This window comes from Bos javanicus, chromosome 18 (genome assembly GCF_032452875.1).
Source record: "Bos javanicus breed banteng chromosome 18, ARS-OSU_banteng_1.0, whole genome shotgun sequence".
Lineage (NCBI taxonomy): Eukaryota > Metazoa > Chordata > Mammalia > Artiodactyla > Bovidae > Bos > Bos javanicus.
Window position 1 is genome coordinate 60197670 of NC_083885.1, and position 18727 is coordinate 60216396.

The following is an 18727-nucleotide window of genomic DNA, read 5'->3' on the forward strand; positions in this document are numbered from 1 at the left end:
CTTCCCCATTCTTCTCCCTTGGGAACCATACGTTGTTCTCTATTGACTTCAAATCTTAGTAGTTGCAAATGGAAGGGAAAGTTCAGAAACAGACATCAGTGATATAAGGAGATTGATTCCTTTTTTTTTTTTTTTGACTGTGCCGCATGTTGGCTTGTACTATCTTAGTTCCCCAACCAGGGTTTGAACCTAAATCCATGACAGTGAAAGCACAAGTCCTAACCACTGGACTGCCAGGGAATGCTTTATTCCATTTTTGAATTTGACCTATGAAATCAATCAAAATCTCTGACAACTGGACATGCTTTAAATCACTTTTGTCACCTCCATTCCTCAGAGGTTGTCTCTGCACTTGGTGGATTATATCCTGTGATATAGAAGACTTTACCTTTGTTACAAGTAAGGTTCCATCTTCATTCTTTTGCTGGATTGCATATAGTTGCTCTGTATCATTTATTATCAAGACTGTCCTTTGCCCTTTGTGCAGTCTTTGCACCCTTGTCTGTACATTTTATATCATATTCACTGAATTATTTCTGGTACTCTAATCTGTTCCACTGGACATGGAACAACAGACTGGTTCCAAATAGAAAAAGGAGTATGTCAAGGCTGTATACTGTCACCCTGCTTATTTAACTTGTATGCAGAGTACATCATGAGAAACACTGGGTTGGAAGAAACACAAGCTGGAATCAAGATTGGCAGGAGAAATATCAATAACCTCAGATATGTAGATGACACCACCCTTATGACAGAAAGTGAAGAGGAACTAAAAAGCCTCTTGATGAAAATGAAAGTGGAGAGTGAAAAAGTTGGCTTAAAGCTCAACATTCAGAAAACTAAGATCATGGCATCCGGTCCCATCACTTCATGGGAAATAGATGGGGAAACAGTGGAAACAGTGTCGGACTTTATTTTGGGGGGCTCCAGAATCACTGCAGATGGTGACTGCAGCCATGAAATTAAAAGACGCTTGTTCCTTGGAAGGAAAGTTATGACTAACCTAGACAGCATATTAAAAAGCAGAGACATTACTTGGCCAACAAAGGTCCGTCTAGTCAAGGCTATGGTTTTTCCAGTGGTCATGTATGGATGTGAGTTGGACTGTGAAGAAAGCTGAGTGCCGAAGAATTGATGCTTTTGAACTGTGGTGTTGGAGAAAACTCTTGAGAGAGTCCCTTGGACTGCAAGGAAATCCAACCGGTCCATCCTAAAGGAGATCAGTCCTGGGTGTTCATTGGAAGGACTGATGCTAAAGCTGAAACTCCAATACTTTGGTCACCTCATGCGAAGAGTTGACTCATTGGAAAAGACCCTGATGCTGGGAGGGATTGGGGGCAGGAGGAGAAGGGGACGACAGAGGATGAGATGGCTGGATGGCATCACCGACTCGATGGACATGAGTTTGGGTGGCTCTGGGAGTTGGTAATGGACAGGGAGGCCTGACGTGTTATGATTCATGGGGTCACAAAGAGTGGACACTACTGAGTGACTGAACTGAACTGAACTGAATCTGTTCCAGAGGGTTATGTATCTGGGCTTATACCATTACAACATCATCTTGATTACTTTGTAATATGTTTTAAATTTTGAAAATGACAGCCTCCATCTTCTGTTTCAAGAATATTTTGGCTGTTTGGGGGTCCCTTGAGGTTCCCTTTGAATTGTAATTTTTTTTTTTAACGGCAAAAATTGCCTTTGAAATTTTGACAGGGATTCCATTAGAATCTAACACTTTCAGTAATAAAGTCATTTTAAGAATATTAAATCTTCCAATTCATGAGTACAGAGTGTCTTTTTATTTACTTATGTCCTCAGATTTCTCTTAGTAAAGTTTAGTAATTTTCAGTGAGCAAATCTTTTACTTCCTTAGGCAGTTTTTTCCTCTTCTGTCTCTCATGCTTTCAGTTCAGTTCAGTTCTGTAGCTCAGTCATGTCGGACTCTTTTTGACCCCCGTGGACTGCAGCATGCCAGGCTTCCCTGTCCATCATCAACTCCCAGAGCTTGCTCAAACTCATGTCCATCCAGTTGGTGATACCATCCAACCATCTCATCCTCTGTCATCCCCTGCACAGTCCACTGTAACTTCAGAGGGAATGCATTCAGAGTTTCCTTTTGATCATGAGATTTGGTGAAATAGTCTTTCTTAATTACAATGTATTTTTTTCCATTTTCTTTATAGTTGTGATATTTAATTCTTTAAGTAGTTTTTAACTTTGCTTTGTGATCATTTTTTCTTCATCTCTTAATGTATAATAGTAACAGCTTTTCTAATTTGACTCAGTGTTTTTTATGAGTGGAATACAGAAATAAACTCTGCTTTGCATTTGTTAATACCTATCTTTGTCAATGTTATGGTTTTCATTGTCTTTATATATAGATATTTCATAGAGATCACAGTCAAGAGATCCTATTTTTTTTTTCATGTTACTACTGTTTGGTACAATTGATGCTATTTCATTCTTCCAAAAATGCTGAAATTTAAATGAATGAAAACAATGCTGAAAAAAATCATGCACAAATATGTCCAGAGACACCTTCTCTCATTTCAGTTATTTCTACATTTACATGTGTGTCCATGAGTTCATGAATCTAGAAGTCCACGGTTTTCATAAAAAAATCATGATTTTATAACTGTGTACTGTATTATAGTTAAAAGTATAAATATATTCCATGACCTTGCATTTTTTCTACACTCTGTTGTTCATGGTTCAAATAGTAGTAAGATTACTAACATGTTAAGTGTATGTGTTTGTGTGCCCATATCTGTAATGATCGTTTATTGCCTTCTGTGTTGTTCACTTTGAACTTATTTCAAGTAGTCTCAGGGAACCCTCTGTCAGTGTGCTTCTAATGCTATTCTTTTTTTTTTAGCCTTAATGCTCTTCTGTTACTTCAGTTTTTGCTTCTTTATCTTCAGTTTAAGACTGCATTCTCTTTAATTGAGGTTCTTGGTATATCATTTCTTAGCTTCTTAAACTAAGTTGAGTTTCTCCAAATGTCTCTGATACTTGTCTCTGTAGAACAGCATGTGTCTTTCTCTACTGAGCTATGATGTTGATTAAAAAATTCCATAGCCGTAAAGCATTTAGAATATTGCATAGCATCTTTAAAGGATTTGAACACTTTTAGTCATTGCTGTTGTTCTTATGATAATAATTTAAGATTTTGACCTTTTTTTATGGCACTGTTGACTTTGTCATTTCTGATGCCACCACCCATAGTGTAGCTCATCTAGATATTGAATAGCAGTCAGTGTGTAAAACATAGTCTAACACTTCTGGAGGAACAACACATTGTTGAATCTTACTTACATGTATTTCATGTATTGTCCACAAAAATGAAAAATCCATGTTGATTACAGGTTATCATAATCTTTGTATAAAAGCAAAAGGAATTAAAATTAAGAGACCCATAATTTCCTCCAAATAGCTTTACTTGGATCTGTCGGAAAACATACTTCAACTTGATCCTTTCCCTTCTCTTCTCCTTTTGTGTGAAAATAAGAACTCTCCTCATGGCCCCTTGGTGAAATGTGTTTTCATTTCAGGCACAGTTGACCTTCAAGGATGTGGCCATAGAGTTCACTCAGGAGGAGTGGGAATGCCTGGACCCTGCTCAGAGGGCCTTGTACAGGGACGTGATGGTGGAGACCCTCAGGAACCTAGTCTCCTTGGGTGAGGATCACTTCCCTTTGAAGTTGGGATCTACCCTGGGGTATCTCTGCATTTCCCACTGCGTGCCTCTTGGGAGCCCCGGTTTTACTTGACTGATCTGAAATCCCTGTTGATTCAGACATGAAGAGCTTTAGGACCCAGCCTCGGGAGTTTAAATCTACCTTTTCCTCTGACGATCTGCCCACTTCATGATACATTAGGAGTTGTTCCAGAGTTTTTGTAGTTGTAAAGCTCAATGGAAAACTTTTAACATACTCATTTTCCTGTTTCCTACCCATGTGCTTTTGATTCAGGAGTTTTAGGAAAAGAGCTATGTTTCTTCACATTATACTATTACCTCTATATTCAGAAGGAGGTAAACAGCAGGTGAATTTTGAAAATATTTTTCTATTCCTCTCTGTTTTCCCATCAATCCTCAGTTGAACAAGGGACTAGGATTCTGGCAAAGCCACAGCAAATCATGTGTCTTTCCTCTTATGTGGAGGTATTTATATTTCTTACCTGAATATTTTACCCACTTTGTAACAAGACAAAGAGCCCTGGTCAATGGAGAGTGAGGTGAATGCCTTTGGCAGTGTATCAAAGGGTGAACACAATTCAGATCTCAGAAGAGTCCAGGGGAGCCTCACTATTAGTAGTGTTTACAGACTTTCCCCTTGTCAGAGAATTCTATAGGAAGTACAAACATTTACTTACTATGTGAGCTCTCAGAGGAAATTTTTCTTCTCTGTAACCTATCCCTCTTTGTCTTTCCACATGTAAAATGTATTCTTTCACCTCTAGTGGTGCCACATTCCTGCCAGGGACAAAGGCAGAGCTTCTATCATGATCTGCAGCGCTCTGCCATCTGACTCCTGTGAACTCCTGTTGCTTGCCTTAGAGGAGCATGAGGTGGACTTTTAAAGGGACATCTTAGTCCCTCATCTCTTCTTCTCAACTTCACTCCATTGGCAGCCCAGTTCCCAGTCCATAGAGATAAGAGCCAATACCTGCAGACAACAGTCCCTGAACCCTTGCTCATTCCATCTCCATCTGATGTTTTTAGAACACTTCATCGGAAGGGGGAAAGCACTGGCTGCTCTCTGATTGCATTTGGCACCCCAGAATCTGCATGCAGCTGTCTCTGGTCCTGTCTGCTTGTTTGGATCCCTCTTCTATTCCTTCTCTTCTGCCTTGGCCACACTCTTCAGGCTTGTGTGTAACAGGGTGATGCATTCTGTTTCCTGTAATTATTTTGCAGGGAAACTAAAGACAGTAGACACAGTCATGCTCTCTTTGATCCCCAGTCCTAATGAGGAGCGTTTGTGTGTCTTTCCGGCTCTTAGTTTGGTGTCGGTGGCAGGAGCACATTGTTCCGTCTGAAGATCCTGTGATGTATGACATACATGTCTCATGTATTTTTCACTCCTGTAGTGTTCTATCTAGTCTGGGACTGTATTCTCTTCCTCATATCATACTCTTGTAACTTTGTGTGTGATTTTGCTTCTAAAATTTGTTTGTGAAATACATAGTCCTATGCTTTGAAATTATATCCAGATTCTGCTGTGATAATTCACCCTCAGTTAATCAATACTTTCCGGTGGACTCTTTGTTACTGGGTAACAGATAAATTTGATGGAGAATACTATCCTTCATGCATTGTAATATTTTCCTGCTATATAGAAATTCACCACCCTGTAGTAAAGTGGTCTGCATATTCTATGATACAAAATAGGAAATATCACCAGAACCTGACTGATAAATCTTTCTGGGTGTTTTTCTGGTTTTGAGCAATGTCACAAAAGCCTGTCTCAGTAGCATTGTGACAGTGATGTTCACATGTGCTGTGATCATCCCCTTTCATTCTCAGTAAATGGTATAGGAATTTTTTCTCAAGATAACATTGTCCAAGTTCACTTCCTTATATTTTGAGGCTATTGTGTAAACTGTTGTTAATGCCGTCTTTTGTTCACCTGCGTGCCATTGTTCTTTGTATATCAACAGCTAATTTTGAAACATCTAAATCAGAACTTATAAAGTAGAGTGATACTTTCAATCTGAACTGTAATTTGTTTTTTGTTTAATAGACTGTCTGGTCCCCATTGAGTGGTCCTCACCCCCAGTGGAACGTCATTGGACCACATACACTAGAGTTTATTTCTCATGTCTCTGTGTTGTATACTACTGGTCTCTCTCTCTTTATGCTCATACCATACTGCTTGGATTAGTTTAGGTTTCTAAGAATTTTGAAATAATTGTGAAACTTCCAACTTTCTTCTTTTCAATCTTGGTTTTGCTATTGAGTGTCTTTTGAGATTGCATTTGACTCTTAGGATGTATCTTTTTCTTTAAGACACACTGTTGGGATTTTATTGGGGATTGGGTTGACTCTGTTGATCACTTAAGGGTAGTATTTACACCCTGATCATATTTACTTCTAATCCATTGAACTTGGGATATCTGTATTAATTTGACTTTTCAGATATTTTTCAGCTGTGTTTTCAGTTCATAGTGCATATATCTTTCCCTTCTTCTGTATGGTTTTGCTGAACACTTTATTTTTTTGATGGTATCGTAAATATAATTTTCTGAATTTAATTCTTGATTTTTTTATTGTTAATGTAGGGAAATAGTATTGATTTTTGTATATTGTCATTTTTCTGAGTTCATTATTTTTATCAGGTTTTTTTTTTTTTTTCCAGAATCTTCAGAGCTAAAATTTTTATTTATTTTATTTTTGCCACAACACGCACCATGTGGGATTCTAGATTCCCCACCAGGGATCGATCCTGGCAGTGGTAGCCTGGAGTCCTAACCATATCTGGACCACCAGGGAATTCTCCAGGGTTTCTTATATTTCATTTGTCAACAGAGATGTTTTGCTTCTTTTTTCTATTGGGATTGTTTAATGTGTTTTTGCTACCTTTGTGTTCTTGCTAGAAATTCTAGTAATTTCTTTTTTTAGAGATAGTGCAAGTATCCTTGTCTAGTTCCTGATGTTAGGGGAAAAGTTTTAAGTCATTACACATTGAGTATGATGTTAGCTATGGGCTCTTAATACATGTCCTTTATTGTGTTGAGGTCATTTTTTTCCTGTTTCTGGTTTACTGAATGTTTCTGTCATATTTTTAGCATTTTTACCTGAGGGAACCTCTGGGAATGGGGAGGCTTGTGCCAGTTCGTTCTCAACGTAGTGTAAGGAGGAGGAGGGGAGTCAAGGGCCAGGAAATTGTCATGAACTTTCCTACATTTTTCGGTTTAGTGTTTTCTGGACAGGCATCTGTTTGAGTGCTGCTGCTTCTTTACCGGTTGGGTGAGTTTTCCCAAATTGTTTTCTGCTTTTTTTCCCCTGCTTTGTTTTAACTTGGTTCCTCATGGGTAATGAGTGCCTGTGGTTTACTGGCCTGCTGACATAACTCCTCATGGTTTTTAATTTGAGAGTTTGTGTTAAGAATTTAATATGATTTCCAGTTTTTAGAGGGGCCAGCTAAAAAAACACTTATGTTTAATAATAAGGAGAGCTAGCATAAAAATTTTGTATGCAAAAGGATATTACGTAATTAATATTTTAGTTACTTTTTTCATTTTTAACTTACTTACCTGTTTTGATTATATCCTGGAATATATTATATCCTGATTATATCTTCAGGCTTTGTCAAGCACTTTCAGTTTGTTTCCTCATATAAACTCTGCTTACCCAACTAGGAGACATTCATTCTGAAATCATGATCTCCCTCCTTTACAATACTGTTGATCCTATTACTTTGCTCTGCATTTGTGTATACAGATTAGACTCCTTGTAATGGTCTTCTCCTGGTTTTTTCTTCTGCTTTTTGCTGAGTACATTATTGCACAGTCTCCTGGAATACTGTGTATGTTTATATTGAGCATATATGTGGAAATACAGTCACTAAAATACTCAGTTGGATACATTGCATAGCAAATAGTGTAATAGATTGAGAGTTAATTTCTTTATACAGTGTCTAAATCTCATTTGGTTTTTTCCCATACTCATAGTATAATTCCCCTAGTTAAAAATGATACCAAAAAAAAAAAATGGTACAGAACTATTCTATTGCTAAACCAATTCTTCTTTTGTCTTAAGGTCAGTATTTTAGTTGCCCTTGTACAGTGGAATTCACAGTCAAAAGCTTTGTAGATATAGGTACTCTATGCTCCACCCAAGCCGTTTCTCAGTTCTGATCTTTGAAAGATTCTTATTTTCTAGTATATTTAAGTTATTATCCTAAACTTATTAATTTCCACAGCACTCTTTCACCATCCCTCCACCTTCCACTTTACTTACACTGTAAAAATAACACCTCTGTGTATTGAACAGCTTTCTCCTGACACAACCTAAATCACTGTGTGCAGCTGTGATAACTCAGAAACCAGTTTCAAAAGGGGTGGCTGAATCCCCTTAGTAGTTACACAGCTCACTTCTTGTGTTTTCCTTGATGTTTTCTTTCTTAACTCCTGATATTTGTCGTAGTATTTTGTAATCTAGACTGCTTGGGTGGGCAGTCATGTTTAAGTATATGTTGTCTCAGACTGTAGATCAAAATTCATACTGTGGTTCTTTATGTTCTGTGTCAATTGGGGTCATGTACATAAATCTGTGATTCCACTTTCCTTACTTGAAAAATTGTGATTATTTTCCTCAAGACTTTCAAAAGAAATTGGTAATGTTAGATGACATGAAATGTCCTTTTTTTTTTTGGCACACCATGCAGCCTGTGGGATCTTAGTTTCCCAACCAGGAATGGAACCTGGACCCAGGGCAGTGAAAGTGCTGAGTTTTAACCACTGAACTGCCAGGGAATTCTCAGAAAGAGTGCTTTTTTTTTCTTTTGAGAAAGATCTTTATTTGCTTTAAAATTTTTACAGCAGTAAATTTTTACAACAGTAAAAATTATATATTATACATTGTGTGTGTGCAGGCTCAGTCATTAAGTCATGTCCAACTCTTTTGTGACCCCTTGGACTGTAGCCCACCAGTCTCCTCTGCTCATGAAATTTTCCAGGCAAGAGTACTGGAGTGGGTTGCGGTTTCCTACTCCAGAAATAGTGCATTTTTATACTAACAAATCAAAAGTGGCTTTTGTATAAAAAGATAATCAGATATGTTTATTATATCCATTTTGTTTATTATATATTGTATTCCTTTTTCTTGCAATTTGTTCTCAACCATATTATCTATGACCGTAGTTAAATAAATAAATTTGCAATATGTATTTTGGAGGCAATGACCTGGATATTTTAGGGCACTGCACAAGTAGGGAGTTGCTTTGTGTAATAGCTGTTAATGTAAATGGAGAATATTTCATTTATTAATATTTAAATTTTATTTATAGAAGGTGGTCTTTTAGAATTCTTATGCTGCTTCATGGGTATATAGTTTTACAGGAGATATTTCAAAGAACATTTTGTTTTTTAAAAAACTTTTATCACATTTGCTATTCTTTCTGTTATATTTGTTTCCGAATTCGAAACTGCCACTCATTGCGATTACTCATTAAATAAGTTCATTTTGGATTATTTATTGTTGTAATATATTTTGTCAGATTTTTTAGCATTCATTTATATTTAACAAGTATGTATAATATATGTATAGTATAATAATATTCTTTTCTCCTCAGTTATGAGGCACCAGTAAGTATGTTTACTGCTAACTGGTATGTGCTTTGGTGTCATGGTTGAAATATACACTTTTGATAGTCAACAGAAGTTTTTACAATGAGTGTTTTTACGTAGGTTGTTGGGTGCCCTAAAATTAAGTGGAATTACCTCAGATCACTTTACTAAAGAATCATTCATTTTGTGTTTGCAAAGGTTTTAATATCATGACTGGGAATTTTCATAACTCCTTTTTATGTCAGTACTAGTTTGGTGTAATATCATGTATTTAACATGAAATATTTACTTATGAATTATAATGAATAGGATTACTTATGGAAAAAAAAAGGATTACTTATGGTTCTTTATATCTTGTAGATATCTCTCATATGCATGTGATCAAGAAGTTACAACTAAATGCAAACATTTATGGAGGAGAAGGATTCCAAATAGTTATACTGGGAAGACACAAAAGGAATAAAATTGAAGATTTTTACCTCAGGAAAGTCCAGGAAAATATATGTGACTTTGAGTTTAAGCCAAGAGATGAGGAAAGAAATTACAAAGGAAAGCCTATATCCCATGGCAAAAATCTCCCCTGTAAGAAACAGCGATGTGGTAGAAGCATTACAGGAATTCAGCCTATTGAAAACAGACTTCGATTAAGCTTTGGGAATGAACTACAGCTTTATAAAAGTGAAGAGAAAATTGATGAATTTAATGAAGCTCACAGGAGTATCAATATTAATGCCTCATTTTTACCACTTCAAGGAATTTCTTCTATCCAGTCCAACCTTGGTAATCCATGTGTGAATGATTTTATGCATCCTTCAGTACTGACACAAGACCAGAGGGCACACAAGGACAGCCCTTACAATTGTAATCAGAGTGGTCAAACCTTTCATCAGCACTTAAACCTCACTCAACATCAGTTGATCCATACAGAAGAGAAAATATTTAATTGTGATGTATGTCACAAAGTCTTTAGTCAACATTCAGACCTTGCTATTCATAGAACAATTCATACTTCAGAGAAACCTTACAAATATAATGAGTGTGGCAAAACCCTTAACTATGGATTGCACCTCACTGGACATCAGATAATCCATACAAAAGAGAACTTATATAAATGTGATACATGTGAAAAAGTGTTTACTCAAAGTTCATACCTTACAGTTCATCAGAGAATACATACTGGAGAGAAACCATACAAATGTAATGAATGTGGCAAGGTGTTTAGTCAGAATTCATACCTTGCAAAACATCGCAGAATTCATACTGGAGAGAAACCTTATAAATGTAATGAATGTGGCAAAGCTTTCAGTCAAAAAGGAAACCTTGCAAGTCATCAGAGAATTCATACTGGAGAGAAACCTTATAAATGTAACGAGTGTGGTAAGATGTTCAGTATTAGATCAACCCTCGTCAGTCATCAGATCATTCATACTGGAGAGAAACATTACAAATGTAATGAGTGTGGCAAAACTTTTTATTTTGGCTCACACCTTATACAACATCAAATCATCCATTCAGGAGATAAACCATATAAATGTGACATCTGTGGGAAAGTCTTTGGTCAAAATTCATACCTTGCAGTTCATCGGAGAATTCATACTGGGGAAAAACCTTACGAATGTAAAGACTGTGGCAAAATCTTTAATCACAGCTCAAATCTCAAGAGACATCAGATAATCCATACAGGACAGAAATTATGTAAATGTGATATATGTGGTAGAGTCTTCAGTTATAATTCATACCTTGAAATTCACCGGAGAACTCATACTGGAGAGAAACCTTACAAATGTATCGAGTGTGGCAAGGTCTTCAATCGGAATTCAAATCTTGCAATTCATCAGAGAATTCATACAGGAGAGAAACCTTACAAATGTAATGAATGTGGCAGCTGCTTTAGTCGGAAGGCGTACCTGGCAAAGCATCAAAGTGTTCATACGAAAGGGAAATCTTACAAAAGTAAAGACTGTTGAAAAGCCTTTACTTAAATCTCAGCTGTCACTACATTTGTTGTGGTTCAGTTGCTAAGTCATGTCTGACTCCTTGCAAATCCATGGGCTGCAGCACACCAGGCTTCCCTGTCCTTCACTGTCTTCTGGGGTTTGTGCAAACTCATGTCCATTGAGTCAGGGATGCTGTGTAACTATCTCATCCTCTGTTTCCCTCTTCTGCTTTTGCCTTCAGTCTTTTCCAGCATCACGGGCTTTTCTAATCAGTCAACTTTTCGCATCAGGTTGCCAGGGTACTGGAGCTTCAGCTTCAACATCAGTCCTTCCAATGAATATTCAGGGGTGATTTCACCTACTCGAACTAGACAGAAGCTCTAGGAATGGATTGAGCTAGAGGCTCAATGAATTTTGAGTCAAAATTCAAACCTTAAGGTAAACCGATGTGTCATGTTGGAGAGAAACCTGACAAATATAATGACTGATAAATTTGTCATTGTATTGTGAAGCCTACCTTACCGTCAGATAACCCACATTGATGACAAACTTTAAGGAAGTGTTTTTAGCAAGTGTTGCTATCTTAGGCTTCATTGAAAATATTCTGGAGAGAAATCAGGTAAGTATGTTTAGTCTGACCAGCCCTTTAGACAAAGAATTCATTCACCAGAGATTTCTTTCTGGAGATTATTACCTCACAAATGCTAGGAATGGGCAAAACCTTTACTTGGGCCTCACATTCTACCAGTCATCAAATAATCTGTGCTGGACAGAACATTACATATGTAATGAATGGGGCCAGGTTCCAAATTAATGCTCACTCATCACTCGATATTGGGATATTTATCCTGGGGAGAAACCACACGAATATAATATGTGTGGCAAGGATTTTACCCAAAGATCATAAGATGGGGGAGTTACTGGAATTATCCCTTACAAATGTAACAAGTGCGGCAAAATCTTTACCTTGAGTTCAAGTATAAGGCAACGGGAGAGTCCATTTAAGAGAAACCCTACGGAGTTACAAGCGGAGGTTTTATCCAGGCTGCACAATTCACCAGACTTCTCAGTACATACCTTTGAAAGAAACCACACAAACTAGTATGTGTGCTAAGGCTTGTACCTGAAGATAAAATCACTGAAATAGATTTAATCTGGAGAACAGCGTTTCAAATATAATGTTATAAAAGTTTTCATCAGATATCTCCAACTTCGGTGTAATGGTTCAATTCATACAGGTCAGAAACTAAAGAGATTTACTAAATGTGGAAAGAATTTGATGAAACAATACTTCCTGAGGTTTCATCACAAAATGCCTCATATTGGGGATGATCCTTACAAATGTAACGAAGTAGGTAAAGTTTTTGCACAATTCTTAAATTAGCCTGTGTGTCAGCCAATCCATAAAAGGAATAAGTCTGCAGTTCTCTTAAGATTAATGGGAGATCATTATGTTCTTCAGAATCATTACAAGTCACAATAAGTTAAAACTTATGGAATGATTTGTATATGACATGAAAACATGTGTAAGTTGGCAATTGTCTTCACTCTGTAAATATTCTATTAATTGTGTTTTCTTGAAGAGGCCACATTACAATTTATGCCATTCAACCTGAAGTTTGAAGTCTGTTGACTTTAATCTTCATTACAGGTCTTTGATGATGGTCTCTGGGAAGGAGTCAGTAATGAGTCAATGAAGGAGCTGACTTCATTAGATTTGGTTGATTCACATCCATGTTCCCTGGTAAAACAAGGACCCCGAATTAACCAAATTCAGTAGTGTATTAATTAGCATCAGGGAGGGGCAGAGAATAGTGTAAAATTGCTGTTGCCCATCGTGCTTGTTATGTTTAGAATCCATGGATAGATCACAGTGAGTTACAGAACATAATCCTCTGCTAGGTGACCATGAGCGGAGCAGTAAGGACATTAAGGGATTGGACTATTCATGAGAGGAGAGGGACCGGTTACTAGGGACGGATTATGTGGTAGGAACAGTGCCCAGAAAACGTTGGTTACTTTCTCCATTGCATGGGAATAGGTGTTGTTTACATCTGTGTGTTGTTTTTATTATTTTTTTTTGCTGTACCATGTGGCATATGTGATCTTAGTTAACCAGGGATCAAACCTGTGCCCACTACAGTGGAAGCACAGAGTCTTAACCCCTGGACTGCCAGGGAAGTCCCTGCCTCTGTGTTCAATGAGACATGAGTCTTAATCTTGGGAATTGTAGGGAGAGCAGTTAAGATGAGAGGAAAATTTAATTACTGTGATGAACCTTCATGGAGGGCAAGCTTACAGTTTGAACTTCCAGTTTGTCTCAAAGGAGCACTCAGGCTTTTTTTTTCCTTTAATTAGTTTGTTCCGATAGGCTGAAAAAGTTCTTCCTGAACATCAAAAAGTATCAACAGTCAAACATCAAAAATGAAATTAGGGGAAATTCCCGGGCAGTCCAGTGGTTGGGACTCAGTACTCGCACTGCCAAGCTGACAGGTTCAATCCATGGTTAAGAAACTAAGAGCCCATAAGCCAAAAAAAAATTTTTTTAATGGGATTAGACTTCATAAAACTTCACTGAAGCAGACCCCTCTCACCTGCCAACTAGTGTGCCTCACAAGTATCCTATATTAGTAAGTCTATTCCTTCCTTGCCTGTCTGTCACTTTGCTGAATTCCTTTTGCGCTGAGACACAAAGAACCTGAGCCTCAGTAAGTCCAGGCTCCAGGTACTGAAACCCCCACCAGGTGGGAGACACTAAGCCTGCTGCCCAACCAGCATGTAGAACCCAGAGCAGTTGGAGCCAGAAGGTTAATAATGCTGACTTCCGTTTACCTCAGCACCAGCCAATCAAAGTGTCCACGAGCTGACCACACCCACTTTGAGCCATTATTATAAAACGCCCTACCCCTTCTTGTTTGAAAGACACAGTATTGAAGGCATTAGCCCACTGTGGCCCCTTTGCTTAGCAAAGCAATAAAGCTAAACTTCTCTACTTTGGGGAAAAAAAAAAAAAGCAAAACATCGATTTGCTTACTCCTGAACCTCCTGACTTAATTGGCTTGGAAAATCACACTTTTTGTCTTGCTAATAATTTATTACATTTGTTTTCCACAGCACACGTTCAATATGGTTCTGGAAAATACTTGTAAGATACTATTTAAATAAACTTCTGGGGATATTTTTACTCTAGTTTTAATTAATTTTTGGAAATGTTGACTAGATAATATAATGAAACAATTTACTCGATTTTCCAAATGCTGTTAAATTTCAGTTTCAAATTAGGCTATTACCTAATATGTTTTGTTGTTTGCTTTTATGCTGTAATAATACTTTCAATCATTTCTTTAGCAGATTTTTTTTTTTCCTGACAGATGTGTGTGTTCTGTTTTATAGCAGGGGGTTACTGGGTTGTTTTGGGACTCTTAGGATGCAATGATGCTCAAAAGGCAATGACGGGTACAAAGTAGATGCAGTATAAACATAAAAACAATTAGTTTGGGGGTTTAATTCAGTGAAAGAACTGAGATGGCAAAAGGGTGACAGGAAGTCTTTTTTGTGGGACACCGAATATCCTCCACATAGAATTTGTTCACAACCAAGAATAATGTATTTATCTTTGCTAAGTGATCTTGATTTTTATTTATATTATCATTTTTGGTGAGCTGCATAGCTTGCAGGATCTTAGCTCCTTGGCCAGGGATTGAACCTGGGCCCCACAAGTAAAAGCAATGAGTGCTAACCCTGGACCACCAGGGAATTCCTTGATTTATGTTATCTTTAATATGAAATCTTTATGTTACATTTCTGTTACTAATATTTTATGATGGATTTTTGAATCTTCATGGGGGATTTAATTATTTACTTTCTCTTTTTCTATTTGTCTAGTTTTGTTTCCTAGTAATTCTGGCCTCATAAATTGAGTTGACAGGTGCTTCCTCTGTTTCTTTTCTTGAAAATAAATCACATAGAATTGCAGGTAATTCTTTTTGAATTTGATAGAATTGTAAGATGCCATTGTTGCAACTTTGTTAAATTACCTTTTGTAAAGTAGAGCCCTTGAGTGTTGAATGTTAGGCAACAGTCCTGCCAAAGACTGCAAGGGAGAGTGAAATGGAGACGTTTATTACACAGAATCTTGAGGAGCTACAAGGTACATCTGGAGGGAACGTGTAGAAAGTCCAGGCAGGGTCTATGCAGAGCATGATGGAGGAGTTTAATTAAGCTCTCACAGTCACTATCTCTGCTTTTGAGTTTCTTTCTTAGGTGGTGGGCATTTTGAAATTATAAATTTGCATTGCAGTTCATGGCAGTTATTCAAATAATGTTTAATATTGGTGATTTGTTGTAGGTTATGGGTTTCATGGAATTAGTACATTTCATCTTATAATCTTGTAGAGTTTTTTTAAGAGTTCCTTTCTGTCCTTTTCATGTCTGCATGGTCTATAATGATATTCCCTATTTTATCTAATATCAGTAATTTTATTTAGTGTAAATGAAGGGAAAAGTCACTTCTGATAGATGCTGCAGTTATTCATATATATAGAAATATTATGTACAGCCATGTATCAACCTTCTGTGAGATCATGTGTGTCTGCCCTTTGATATCAAGTTTGGTCACTAGACTAAGGCAACCCTCCCTTTCACTTGAGAGGATTTGCACTTTTTTTGCCCATTTCATGCAAGCTTGTCTTTTTGAGTTCTTGGGCCAATTTGGTATGAGTGGAGAGGCATGTTTCAAGTTTAAATGGAAGCTTTCAAAGCTTTTATTTGCTTCATGTAACCCTGTCTTTATTTGCTTGGGCTCTAAAATCACTGCAGATGGTGACTGCAGCCATGAAATTAAATGGCTCTAGCTTCTTGGAAGAAAAGCTGTGACAAACCTAGATAACATATTAAAAAGCATAGACATTACTTTACGGACAAAGGTTCATCTATTCAGAACTAAGGTTTTTCCAGTAGTCGTGTGTGGATGTGAGAGTTGCACCATAAAGAAGGCTGAGTGCAGAAGAATTGGTGCTTTTGAACTGTGGTGTTGGAGAAGACTCTTGAGAGTCCCTTGGACTGCAACATCAAACCAGTCAATCCTAAGGAAATCAGTCCTGAATATTCATTGGAAGGATTGATGCTGAAACTGAAACTCCAATATTTTAGCCACCTGATGCAAAGAACTATCATTGGAAAAGACCCTGGTGCTGGAAAGATGGAAGGCAAAATGAAAAGGGGACCACAGAGGATGGGATGGTTGGATGGCATCACTTGACTCAATGGACATGAGCTTGAGCAAGCTCCGGGAGTTGGTGATGGTCAGGGAAGCCTGGTGTGCTGCAGTCCATGGGGTTACAAAAAGTCAGACATGAATGAGTGACTGAACCCTGTCTGCTACTTCAAGAATGGCCTTGGGTAGACTGAAATTTTATGCCGAATGACAGAATTTTAGATACAAGAAGTGAATAATGATAGATATGGTAAGAGGAAGTCTGGAGGGTGAGCTGTGTGATTTGATGCATCCTCTGCCCCTTCTAAATCTATGAACACTTAGTCTTTACTGTCCTTGTAGCAGTATGACTGCTGAGTGACCAAGGATGGTGAAGGTTTCAAGTAAAACCCTTTTCATTTTTAGATTTTGTCTGATTTTCAGCAAAATGTATGTCTCATATTTTCCCTAATATTAGCTACTAGTTAAATGGCCATCATAGTTTTAATAAGAAAAATTAATTTCTGCAATGTCCCATTTCCACCTAAAGAACAGAGAAAAGGTGAAAAGATGTGAGGGAGAGAACATGTCTGCAGTTTGTTATTTATCCTGAGTATAACATGCGATGAGGAATGCTTATTAAACTTACTGTGATAATTATTTCAGTCTCTGTAAGAATATCGTGCTGTGCAAATTAAACTCACAGTCATGTAAGTCAGGTATATCTCAAACTGGAGGTGGGAGCGGATGTGATTTTAAAAGGCAAGTAAAACACTTGAGCAAAAAGAAGAATGCAATTTATAAGAATTTTTTTTAAATATTGCATTTTTTAAATGTATTGCAGTGATTAGTGACAGAAATTACTACATGCCATGGTGCTCCAGTCTCAGATGCTAGGTTATGTCCCTGAGGCTCTGGAACCAAGGCGTTGAGTTAGTTGTCCTACCAGAATGAGGATTATAGAAAGGGAAAAGTATTCTGTAAGATGTCGGTGTGAAATGGCCCATTCTTCAGTGGGAGACTTTCATCACTCATTCTAGTTTGGTAATACAGAAGGGCATGTCAAGTTCTTGTTTCCCTAAACTGTTCAGTTCAGTTCAGTCGCTCAGTTGTGCCCGACTCTTTGTGATCCCTGGACTGCAGCACACCAGGCCTCCCTGTCCATCACCAACTCCGGGAGTTTACTCAAACTCACGTCCATTGAGTAGGTGATGCCGTCCAACCATCTCATCCTCTGTCGTCCCAATTGCTCAAGTGAATTGTAATTGCCGCACAGAGTCGGACACGACTGAGCAACTTCACTGGCACAGCAACCACTCTTAGTCGCACTTTCCCAACCACCGAAGTGTTTGCTCCTCGAGACCACAGAGTGCGAGCAACCTGCTTGCAAAAGCAGGTTTTCCCGTAAGCATTCTCCACTTGTTAGGAGGAAACAGATTAGCTTCCCACCAAGGTAGCCCACACGACTGTACGCTTTTACTCCCAAATTGTTCAAGACAGTAAGGTAACAGCACATTAGGGGATCCTGAGAGGCGCCGGGTCCCGCCTGTCCTCCCAGGTCTGAGTTCACACGCGGCCCACACCCGCCCTGAGGCCGACGCCCCGCCCGGCGCCCCCGGAGGCCCTGCGTCCAAGTCCGCGCGTGCGCAGTTGGTTACGGAACGGGAAGCGCGGAGCGCAGAATGAACGTTGAACCGCCGCGGGTTAAGCGTCAGCTTTCTGTGTAAATTCCTGCTGCGCCTCCTCCGTCACTCAAACCTCGGGAGCTTTGGAGTGACTAGCTACCTGACATCTCAGCACCTGGCCCTTCCACCCCCAGGTAAATCCAGAAGTCCTCGTGCAGGTCGGGTGTTTGGGGTTTAGATTCATCCGGAGGTCGGTACCTCGGCTCTTCTGCCTTCAGTCAACGTAGACGCCGCCTTTCGCTACATTTTCTGGCTGAAAAACCCGTTAGTCCTTCCGCTCCCCAGTTAAGCCCTCTTTTGCCAGGCGGATTCGCGCCCCTCTCCTCCCAGCCCGCTTTCTGGAGCCCTGGAGGGCAGCGCTGGCCTTCCCGCCCAGGGAGAGGCCACGTCCTCCTGGCGGGACCTGGTGAAGCTCTTTTGTGTCGTTGGTGGCGGTGGAAGGGGTCGCCGCCGAGCTTCCACACCACAGTCCTTTCAGTCTCAGTGCAAAAAAAAAAAAAAAATCAAATCAGTGAGAGGCAAAGTGATAGATAAGTGATTTATTAGAATAGGAAGTTTGCGAGTCTTAAAAGTGGGCAGCCGAGAGTATGCAAAGCCCAGAGAACTTGCTGGGCTACAGA

The 18727-nt window shown here is 38.6% G+C and overlaps 1 protein-coding gene across 12 annotated transcripts in view; it reads left to right on the top strand.

Moving 5' to 3' along the window:
* The window catches only part of LOC133229665 (zinc finger protein OZF-like), a 64239-nt gene that overhangs the window by 25724 nt on the left and 19788 nt on the right, over positions 1 to 18727 (top strand). For 4 of the 12 annotated variants that reach the window (XM_061386277.1, XM_061386278.1, XM_061386276.1 and 1 more), the window contains one exon: positions 9652 to 14575. In XM_061386277.1, coding sequence (XP_061242261.1) covers positions 9652 to 11258 — 1607 coding nt within the window. In that variant the 3' untranslated portion in view covers positions 11259 to 14575. Of the gene's footprint in view, positions 1 to 3551; positions 3679 to 9651; positions 18242 to 18727 lie in introns of those variants that run through there. The other 8 variants (XM_061386283.1, XM_061386282.1, XM_061386274.1 and 5 more) reach the window with 5 other exon arrangements.